General features: G+C 40.7%; 1 protein-coding gene across 1 annotated transcript in view; it reads right to left on the bottom strand.

The window, feature by feature from the left end:
* Positions 1-7,256: 7,256 nt before the first annotated feature.
* Positions 7,257-11,672, bottom strand: part of Zc3h12b (zinc finger CCCH-type containing 12B) — a 35,468-nt gene continuing 31,052 nt past the window's right edge. The window contains exons 3-5 of the mRNA XM_052171194.1: positions 10,581-10,815; positions 9,865-9,971; positions 7,257-8,698 (exon numbers count right to left, since the gene is read on the bottom strand). Of these exons, the coding sequence (XP_052027154.1) occupies positions 7,278-8,698; positions 9,865-9,971; positions 10,581-10,815 (1,763 nt within the window). The 3' untranslated portion in view covers positions 7,257-7,277. The remainder of the gene's footprint in view (positions 8,699-9,864; positions 9,972-10,580; positions 10,816-11,672) is intronic.

The following is an 11,672-nucleotide window of genomic DNA, read 5'->3' as shown; positions in this document are numbered from 1 at the left end:
TGGTAAGAAGACTCTTGAGTAGAAGTTGGAGCCTAAGTCCTATGAAGTACACCAATTCTGATTACTTTCCTAGCTAGCCTGTAGGCATATCTTCTGCCTGCCTCCTTAAACTTATTTTTGTGTCCCCCTCCCCTGTAATGTGGGCAAGCCTACATAAAAGCATCAGAGCCCCGAGGAGAGGCATAGCTGGCTGTAAGCCTAGTGAACATCTGAGGCTCGGGGCTAGTGAGGACAGGAGGTAGCGGAGTGGGAGGAGGGTCCAGTTTTTAGTAAATAAGAAACAGGAATTGAAAGCTAAAATATGTCATACTTTGTCATTCTCTGTCCTTGGCCTAGAAAAGACACAATCTCCTGCAGTGGGCTTTGGAGCTTTATGAAATACCTTAGTGATGTCAGGATTCCATGAATCCACCAGCACAACAGACTGGTTCCATGTAACCAAGCAGGGGTTGACAAAGCAAGCTTGTGTATTGGGTTAGACAAAGGTTTTTTCCCAGTGCTTCACTTCCCACAGTGACAAAGGTTTTCTGGCATATTGGAAGCTGAAGCTAGAAAGATCCTCAATGAACTTCTAGATTAAACATCCAAGAGGGAACTTGAAAATATGAGTATTCACATACTGTGCTCTGGGGGATGGTGCCAACAAGCTCTCAGTTCTAGTTTACCGGAGAGTACTTCTCACTTTACTGCATATGTTATGGGAACTTACATGATATATGATATTGCTTTTTAAAGATTAGTTTTTCCACTAGAAAATACTTTTGAAAATAATAGATCTGGTATGGCTGCTCCTACCTCCACCCACCCACCTCAATCCCCACCAACATATATGTACACTGTTTACCTATTTTTTCCAGATTTCCTTACCCCTAACCTAGTCCCCAAGTATGTTTTTTTGAGATACAGTTTCCCTGTATAAAAGTCCTTGGCTGTCCTGAACTCACTTTGTAGACCAGACTGGCGTCCAACTCAGATCTTTCTGGCCCTGCCTCCTAAGTGCTGGATTGTTTTTTGGATTTGTTTTTTTTTTTTTTTTTGTTTTTTTTTTTTTGGTGTTTTTTTTTTTTTTTTTTTTTTTTTTTGGTTTTTTGGGGTTTTTTTTTTTTTGGTTTTTTTATTTTATTTGAGACAGGGTTTCTCTGTATAGCCCTGGGTGTCCTGGAACTCACTCTGTAGACCAGGCTGGCCTCAAACTCAGAAATCCACCTGCCTCTGCCTCCCACAGTGCTGGGGTTACAGGCGTGCGCCACCACTGCCCGGCTAGTCCCCTGCTTTTTAAGTGCATGGAGATACTGAGATAGACAAATGAGAAGTGACCGATCGGTGGCCAGAAAGCAGTTGCCAGGTTGGTGTAGGTCAGTGTTTTCTTGAACATCATCTGGTTTCATATTAGAAGTCCAAATTATTAGATCCCACTCCTGACATGAGTCAAAAATGTTGGGAATAGGCCATAATCTATCTATGGTTTTGACATAGTGATCTGTACCAAGTGATATGGATGCATCACTTGTCAATTAAAAAGCCTATGGCCCATGGCTTATGGCTTAGGCAGGAAGTAGAAGGTGGAACTTCTGGGAAGAGAAAGGATTCTAGGGTAGAGCTAGGCTCAGGAAGATCCGCCTGGGAAAATGTGAGGAAAGGTACCTGAGCTCAGGTAACCAGCTATGTGGTAGAATGTAGATTAAAATAGGGTTATTTTAGATACATTCTAGTCAGAGAAGAGCATAGCTATGGCCAAGGTATTTGTAAATATATTTTGAATTTTAATCTTGTTTCTGGGAACATGGGGTTGGGAGGAAAAGACAGGACTATAACTTCAACATGATGTGATTATTTTGATGCAAAATGAAGTTTGAGATGCCGAAAACCACAGGTTCCAGGCATACTCCAGGACTTAACTGGAACGACCTTGGACAAATCATGCCATAATCTGCAGGGTATTTATCTCGTTTGTAACAGGAGAGATTAGAAAATGGCTTTTCAGAATCTGGGAAAATGGCTCAGTAGATAAGAGTGCTTGAGGACCTGAGTTCAAATCCCCAGTACCTGTATAAAAGTCCAGGCATGGCTGTATCCCAGCATTGGAGGGAATGTCACCTGCATTCCAAGAGCTTTCTGTTTAGCCAGCTTAGCCAAAGTGGTGAGACTCCAGTTCAATAAGATATCTTGTCTCAAGGCAATGAGGTGAAGAGCAACAATGGAAAACCCTTAAGGCTTCCTGGCCCCGACATGTGCACACACAAGTGGGTGCATACTCTCACACACGTGCACACACCATACACATATAGACTTTACACATGCACACACACATACACACAGATGAAAAATGTTTTCTGGGAAAAAATTGGTAAATCCCACACTATTACCTCAGAGTATGGAACAGTGCCTGATACATGACAGGTCCTCAATAAATATTCAGGGAATGAACTGTTTTTTTTCTGAAGCATATCATGTTTTATCTATGTGACTGACTGGCGGCTATACACAAACCTTGTCTCGAAAGAAAACAATGAATTTTCCAAGCACACCTATAGTTCCAGCACTTGGAAGGCAAAATCAGAAAAACTGAAGAGTTCGTGGCTGTATACAAATTGTGTGTGTGTGTGTGTGTGTGTGTGTGTGTGTGTGATGTTCAAGGCCAGTCTAGAGTATGTAGCAAGGCTTTTTCTCATCAAAAAGCTAAGGGCTGGAGATGTACCTCAGTGGTAGAATGCTTACCTAGCATTTTAAGACTTTGAGTTTGATCCTTAAAACCACAAGAAACACAAAAATCAGAAGACTTTGGTAAAGTTCAGGTGAACTCTGGGAGGGGGGCTGGGGATCTGTTCCCCATTGTTTAATAGTGTAATTCAAAAGGACATATGCTTAGTATTTCAGGAACAGATCGGAGTGTGCATGTCTGTGTGTACAATTACTTGTTGCTGATGTGCTTAAAGAAAGAGCCATCAGTGATTAGTAGACAAAGTTTATGCAATAAATGGGTTTACACTTCATTGTTTTCAACAATACAGCATTTTCATCACAATTATAGGTGAAACAAATAAAAACCTCATGAAGTCATAAGTACATTCATGCGAGTGAGAATATTGTATAAAGCATTGCACATGCATTATAGAGGCAGACAAAACTGGGGAAGGGTTATATTTTCACTCACCTCAGGTTGGCTCTGTGTATTTTGTCATTGAGACTTACATTATGTTTGGGTCAAACAAGGAACCCAAAGTGGTTTTATAAAAAGTTTACAACCATTAAACAATACTGTTTAATCCCACAAATGGATAAAACAAATTACTATAGCTCAATGATACACAAACCAGGACTAAAAAATAGTCAATCTGCCTATGTGTATAGCTAGCTATAATACAATAGATATCAAATATGCTGAGTCTTCACAGAGGCATTGACTACTTTACACAAGCAAGTTCTAGAAATACACTGGTTTCAAATGAAAACTAACACTAGTGCCATTTTGGTTGAAGATTATGCACTCTTCAGTTTCAAACTTGAAGAGAAGCAAGCTAAGAGGTGGAAGAGAAGGATGACGAGGAGACCTGAGCGGGGGCTCTCTGGACAGCTTGGCATTACTTTTCCTGTGCAAATCCAAACCTCATTTACAGAGCAAAACAAACTTATTGAAATTGTTGGCCCTCCACAAGGGCACTCGTACAAAGCCGCACGCTTAGAGCACAGATAGAATGTTAACTGAGAGCCTCTTCACAGCGAACTGTTCCACGTTAGAGGGAAACTGTAACAAAGATTAATAGATATTAATGGTTGAATTGTTTTATAATTTATTCCGAGATTTAAAAAAAAAAGATTGTGGAGAAGTAGTCTCTTAGAAACTAGAAGGGGTTTGAGAGGAGAAGAAAGGGGGAGAAAAGTCATGCCATATGCTTCACTGCTTAGAAGGCAAGTTTTACAGACCATTTCCATAGAGCATCTGTCATGGTCCTTTCCATACCTGGTACCTTAAGTGAGTTCAATAGTCCTGTGTTACCTTGGAAAAGGCTCCTCTTTCTTTGAGCTGTCTTATAGAAAGGGTGCTCTGGATTGACCATGCCCTGCCAGAGTCACATTTCTCCTTTAGGTGGAAATGAAAACAACAATAATAAGGTCACAACAAGAAAACAAAAATCAGAAAATACAAAGTCTAAGGCCTGGACAGGCACAGATTTACTATGAGGTTAGAGAAATCAGTGAAGGAATTCAAATGACAAAGCACCTCTTACAGAATCCGCTGCTTTTTGAAGACCACACAGAACACTATGCCTTAACCCCTGCTGTGCACTTGGAGGTAAGTACCTGAAAGACAACACACTTAGCCCCTTGAAGGGTGCTACCGAGGTCTCAATGCTCTTCTTTATTCGCTATTTTATAATTATAGACAAAATGGAAAAGTCAAGAAGTATGCAGATCTTGATATAAAAAAATGTTTCTCTAATGTAAGAACCAAGTTGGATTTATGCATTCATATTTATACAGCTCCTTAAAGATTCTTACATATGGTGTATTACTATTGACACTTTATAAAAATCCCTTTTATAAGGACATATTAATTTAATAGGCTAAAGAGAATCACAATGTTGCAGATTATACACACAATAGTTGTGCATCTAACAATAAAGAGGCCTTGAAAACTGTATTTGTCTATAAACTACTACTGCCCTTTGGAAATAAAAGCTCCCTCCTGACCCCTGGGCTACTTTCCTGTGACACACGGTGCCACAAATATGGTGAAAATTAAGTACTAAACATAGTTTAAGATGAGTTTTGTATATTTGTTTCTATACAATCAGGAGAAAAAGAGATACAATTTGTATCAACAAAAGGTCATTTCTGGTTATTTGAGGCATTGCTTTTAGCTGCTTTGGTTCATACACATTTTACAAGGAGAGAAGAATGGCAAATCCTTTCTTAGAAAGTAAAAAATACATATGCTATCTTTAAAAAATTCCCCCTACTGGGAGGAGCTTACAATTTTTTTGAATTTTAAACATGAACATATTTCAGATGAATTGCAGCTGACAAGACGAATCTTGGGCTTTCCCGCAAAATGGGAAGCCAATGGACACTGCAGTGTCCTTGGTAGGAAGATGAACTAATTGTATAAAGGCATCAGAATATTCTGAGATTGTCAAATACCCTGATCTAGTCAAGGGGAAGATTTAGAAGATCCAAGAAGTTCAAGATATGAAGAGGTGCTTGTGTGAGATCACAAGCACTGCAGAGGCAACTGTCAGTTTTTATGGATTTATTTGATAGAAAAATATGGTTACACTTTATCAGTATACTGGGCAATGGAACAGTTAGAGGGTAGGAAGAGATAGATGTAACATACTAAGTGAATCCTGGTTAAGATGTACTATTTATCAACTTTCACAGAGAGAGAAAGCTGGAAAGCAGCATGTAAGCCATTATCAAACCACCAGAAACAACCCTGACTACAGCCTCACGTTCAGAGTGTTTCATAGTAAGAAACATTTATAGGCAGTATTACACCTTCTCATGAAGAAACAAAAGGCCAAGGCCAGGCCTTCTCAACTCTCATGAAAAAGGACTGTAGAAGTAAGTTCCAGCCTCAGAAATTGGGAGCTGGTCATGGTTCAAAATGTTGAAATATACAGTGAATTCAGAAAGGAGGGCCCATTTAATGCATCTTAAAAAAAACCAACCAATACATGCCCCTTTTTAGAGGCATTCAGCTACAAATGATTCTACCTAGAGTAAGATTCAAATTGTGCAAATGGTGCTGCCTGGCCCAAAAGTCAGACCTTCTTTAATAATGCATCTCGGTCTGAGCTAATCCAGTGCGCCCTCTTTGCATGACTTTGAAGTGTGTAACAGAACAACACTTCCCCTTTGGAAACTGCTTTGTGCCACCTAGAAAATACCCTGGTTTTGTTTCCTAAAGAAATTCTGCTCTATTGATGACTGATCTTATTGCTCAAAGGGTAGACAGCTAGAGAGAGTGGCTTGTATGCCTCTGCGCTCTCTTTCACTACACTTTGTCCTATAATGTTGAATTGGCCAGAAGTTCCAACTCTGTAGCTATCACTTTATGCCATCCCTCCTGGGATAAAGGAAGTAGATTCTGGTCCTGGTCCAGCTCTTTAGCACTTGTGTATCATATATATATATACATATACATATACATATACACACTAAGTGTTGAACATGAGCTTATATACTAGTTCCTCTAGAGAAGGCTTCAGCCTGACCCCTATTTTGCTAAGGTGAAGAGACTTTCTGAAAGCTAAGAATGGTTAATAAATGTGGTCATGTAAAATATGTAGAAGAAATTCAGCTGCTTTACTCTGGTCTTTAAGAAAGCAAAATTTAGATGTTGCCATGTGATTTCACTTTTGAATCGAATTGAAACTATAAAATGTGACAAAATCAAGTTGTATTTGTGATCTATACAGATGTAAACTATAGACTGTATAGAGCTTACCATCTCATTACTATAGAAATGTTGATACCAGAGATACAAACACATCTGAAACCAAATACATAAATTCATACATGCAGTAGAATTGCTAAGAGGAAGGTTCAACTATTTCTCTAGAAGCCTCAGTGTGACCCTACAGTTGGTTAAAGATATTGAATGATCAGATACCCATGCAATAAAATCTTTTTACTTTTGATTTTAAATATTTCTATAAAAAAAAACCTTAAAGGTTAATTCACAATACAATCTGATCCTCATGTATTTGCTTTTCTAAATTGGTAGATGATCCATACATATGGAATGTGTGACTGAAAAAAACACTGGTAGCTGGGTGTGGTGTCATACACCTTCAATCCCAGCACTCTGCAGGCAGAGAAAGATGGCTGGCTCTCTGAGTTCAGGCCAGCCTGGTCGACATAGCAAGTTTCACGAAAGCCAGGGTTACAAGGTGGGACCCTGTCTCAAAAAAACTAAAAAAGAAAATGGAAAGAAAATAATGGTAATGAGTTCCCTTGGGGTTTCTTGTGCACTTAGGCCTCCTGGGTTTTGTCCTCTATTGTCTCCACACTTTAGTGGAAAAGGGCATGGGACATTGGGCCAGAGAACTTAGGTGTATGTCTTGACACTCATTTACTAGCATCAAGCTTTGCTTCCTTCTCTATAAGATCGAATGTTTACTGAGATCTACCTCACAGAGTTGTTATGTACTTAAAAGATAGAAATACTCTGTAATTTTAAGAGCACAACACAAGTTATTACTTACTAGAATTATAGACTCAATGTATTAGTAGTATTCATATTTATGTAAAGGAATAAGTCCTATGTCAGGTCAACGTGCAGCTCTGAGCTTGGCAACAATCAAGGCTGCCAGTTGCTGAGCATCTGCTGTGTGGGGATTCTTCTCCATCACTGCAAGAACAATGTTAGAAGGGAAGATGTTGCAGAGGTTCTTGTATGTCTGATATTGATGCTCTGGTATCATGTGCTCCCTAGAATCATTGCACATTCCAACCCAAGGATTCCTCCAAAGCTGCTCCATTTTTTCAGGCATGCTCCTTACCATGACTGGTTCATAACATGGTTGCATGAGGCTGTTACCTAAGGGATAGGAGTGGTATCCATAGGAGTCGGCTGTACAAGGCAGTGGGTCCCAGCTAGCATGCTGTTCCCTGCACAGAGGAGGCCGCCTTTGCCTCATGGGGTTGCTGTCATAGAGGCGGGAGTCAGAAATGCTGTCCATGCGAGTCATCACCAGAGCACGGCCTGGCTGGGAGGGTCCCACAGGATGGATATTGGGTGGCATGGTGTAGTCTCCAGGACAGCTAGAGTGTGCTCCAGTTGCTGGATTCTGGGTATGCACAGCTAAGTGAGGGATTGACTGCTTGTGGGGTGCTTGCTTGGAATCTTCTGAACCATAACTTTGAACTCTCGCTAAGGCTTCATGGTAACCATGGGAAAAAGGCTGAAGATGGTTATGAGATGCTGAGCGGTGCAGCTTCAAAGTGCCTTCAGGATGGGCATCAGCTACAGCCAAGTACAGGTTGTTGTAAGAGGAATAGTTGTCATTCCTGGTATGGCTCATGTGACTGTCGGTACATAGGCCAGGATTCCGAACATATACCCCCTGGTTTGCCTCAGACATATAATATTCATGATTATGCATGTTGTTGATGCTCACTTTGGAGAAGTCACTTAACACTGAATAGTAGTCATGGTCCCCCATGGTCTCAAACTTTGGGTATTGCTCAGTATAGTTAATAGGGGTGCCATGGCTGTTCGTAACCAGGATAGGTGGATATTGCATGCTGACCATGTGTTCCAAAGAGGCCTTTTGATGGGGAAAATGAGAGGACCCTGGCACTGGGCTGCTGGCTGAACGGGTGTTTAGTGCACCCACGGCATGGCTTTTGGGGGGAGGGATTGTGGGGACACTTAAAGCGGTCACAAGTGAAGGGACGGAACTGGCCTCTGGTTTACGGGCAATGGACAGCCACTCCTCAGGCTCTACAGCCACAGACCGGATGCTGGGATCTGATTGGCGCTTGGAGGCCACACGTTTGATCTCTGAGGTTATCTCACCTTTGGCAGTAGACATCCCTGTGCCACATTTGGCCAGGGTGTCTTCACTCATTATTTTCACTGTGGACAGTTTGGCACTGATGCGGAGCTCATCAGCCACCGAACGCTGGGGTTGGTTGGCCCGCTCTGGATGATAGTATTTGCACTTGTGGCCGTAGGTACATTTTTTGCCTGAAAAATAATGCCTTGGAGTAAGACTCTCTTTCATAGTCGTGCAACCCTCTGTGCCAGAAATTGTCCTAACAATCTGACCCCTCAGGTTAGAGTTACACTGTTCAGGGTTAAAGTAGAAAATTAACTCTCCACAAAGAAGAGAGACAGACAACATCAAGGAGTCACCACACACTGTGAAGGGAGGGAGAGGATGTAAGTGGAAAGCTTTGGAGGAAACTGCAGTGTGAGAGCTAAGAGCCGAGCTGGGGACTGGCCTTATTTTTCTGGTGATGGACAACTTTTCTTAGGCATAATCTGTGTGTTGAGACAGCCTAGAAGAACAGAAAGCAGAATGATGCCTTGCAAGGAGCACAAATATGGAAGGCAGTGAGAGCTAGGCTTCGATTTCAGTCCTTTACTGTGTGGCCTGAACAAGTGACTATTTCCTAAAGCTCATTTTTCTTCCTTCTTGGTAAACTAGTTTTATAACTGTGTCTATATGACAGGATTATTATAAAGATGAAATGAGACAACACACATGAATTGTGGGGAAAAAAACTCTACACCCCTCAACAAGTGATTATTCAACAAGTTCAAACATCCAAAATAGCTTCAGACCAAGCAGCTCATGTTGCAATGTTAGGCTCACAAACGTGGTAGCAGGGGAGATGGGATGGATGAGCACAATAATATTTAAGAAAGCTAGAGTTTAAATATTCAAATAAAATAAAGTGGAGGCAACTGAAGTACGACTCAGAAGGAAAATAATAGAGTTAGTTGACAGGAGGCATAGTCACCTGTCTAAGAAATATGATCATGCTTGGGGATCCCTTGGAAATTGCCCCTTCTATTTCCACAGGCTATATAGTTTCTGCGTGTCTTTACTCCCAGCAATATCACTCAGGACTTAGATGCCTAGAACACATTTTAACAAGTGACAATTTGGTATGTTAACAAAGGACAACTATTTCCCACCTTCAAATCTAGTTCCCCTTTCTTCATGCAGTTTCTAGGATGGCTCTTTGTACACCTAACTGAGAGTGCATAAGGACACAAATTTTCACTCACAGAAAGTGGACATGTCAAGATTTCTCACTTGAAAGAGAAATCTGAAAAGGAAAATTATTCAAAGAATCTGTGTGTTTCCCTTAGTACAGAACACAATTTTATCCAGAAGTACTCACCATAAGGACATGGTTGCTTCTTATGCTCAGGAACCACAGGTCTCTTTCTTAAGAAATTCTCAAGGCTCGGACCATGGCGTCCAAGAGGATCATCTGGTGGCATAAATCTGAAAGCAAGACAACAAGAGGTGACTGTCTTTCTTTCTGTCTCTAGCACAGTTTTTAAGAGTTCAGGCCTCCCTTCTCCCTTACTTATACTGCAGTCATAACATTCTAATTGTGCTTTCCAGTTTCCATCTATCTTCTGTAAAAACAGTATTTCTTCCCTTCGGGTCTGATCGATCACACAGAAAGGATGATTTCCTTGTGCATCATTTTTATGGACTATATGCAGCCGTCACACTAGAATGAATGTTGGTTTCCCCTAGCACAGCAGCCACTTTCACACATTTGTAGATTTATTCATAGTGTTCCTTTCGCATGCCACACCCAGAGGCCCTCTTTATTCTGTAAAATTCATTTCAAAAGACAAAGCAATTTCTTTTTTTTCTTTTTATTCAATTCTAACACCCTGTCATTATTTTCTCTTTACTCTCTCTCTCCCTTTCTTCTCATATACTTTGAGCCCCTTGATAGTGAGTCCTGCTTCCTATCTAGTCTTTTATCTTTGGAGCAAACCAGCACAATTCATGCTATACAGTGTCTAATATATGTTGATTGACATGTAATGCATCACTACCAGTAATTTGTACACAACTGTTTAGAAAGAAACTCACTTATCATTCACAAAAGAATACATCAGCAACCGCTCTTCTATAAACTTCTTCCATTCTGGCTTTTCAACTTGAAGGTCTCGGTAGTTATCATTGGACACAATGATGCCATCAGAATCAAAAGCCAATTTGACTATGAAGCGATCATCATAGCAGACCACCCTTCTGCCTTGGACCCTTCTCGATGGTGTGAAGACCAGAATCTTTTCCTTCTCTAGTTTACGTAGAATATCTTGATCTGTCAAAACATGTTTATGCCACATAGCAGAAATCATCTTTAGAAATTAACTGTACTATCCCCATATTACCAAAACAAAATGATTTATTTTTACTTGGAGAACAAGTGTGCTACCTTTCTGGCTGTGACATTAAATAGAATTGTGACCTTAGATAAGCCATCTTCTCTTTCACACTTTAGTTTTTCTTTCTTTCACACTTTAGTTTTTCTTTCAGTAAAATTAATAACAAAAAACAACCCTAGATTCCAACACATTTAATTAAAAAAAAAAAACTATCTCAAAGAGTAAGAACTGACACTTGGTATAACATTGTTTAAGACAATCTCACTATGCAGCCCAGGCTAGCCTGAGGCTTCAGATTCTTCTATCTCAATGGCCCAAGTGCTGGGATAACAGGTGTGTGTCGCCACACTCCGGCTTACTCTAGCATACTTGATCCTTGTTTTGCCCTTTGTCTGAAGCACCAGATTCCCCCCCTGTGGTTCGGGGGTCGAAACCCAAACTCAAGAGCAGAGTAGGCAACTGTTCTACCACTGACCCCCACACACCCCTAGCCTAGCTTCTTGACTTTAAGTTCAGAAATAGCAAAGGCTGTGTCTGTAGGGAGGCTAAGTCAACAGAAGACTTTTGTTTTTTACTTTTATCTGAAAGACAAAACTGAGGTGGGACAACAAGCTATAGCATTTAAGTAGTTGTACAGTGTGTGTGTGTGTGTGTGTGTGTGTGTGTGCTATGACACATGTGAAGGGGTCCAAGGGCAATTTGTGGGAGTTAGTTCTCTTTCCACCATTTGGTTTTTAAAATCAGGTTATCAGACTTGGCAGCAACAGCCTTTACCTGCTGAGCTATCTTGCAG

This window comes from Apodemus sylvaticus, chromosome X (assembly GCF_947179515.1).
Source record: "Apodemus sylvaticus chromosome X, mApoSyl1.1, whole genome shotgun sequence".
Classification (NCBI taxonomy): domain Eukaryota; kingdom Metazoa; phylum Chordata; class Mammalia; order Rodentia; family Muridae; genus Apodemus; species Apodemus sylvaticus.
The sequence above is the reverse complement of the archived record's forward strand: the minus strand, read 5'-3'. Positions and strand labels throughout refer to the sequence as shown.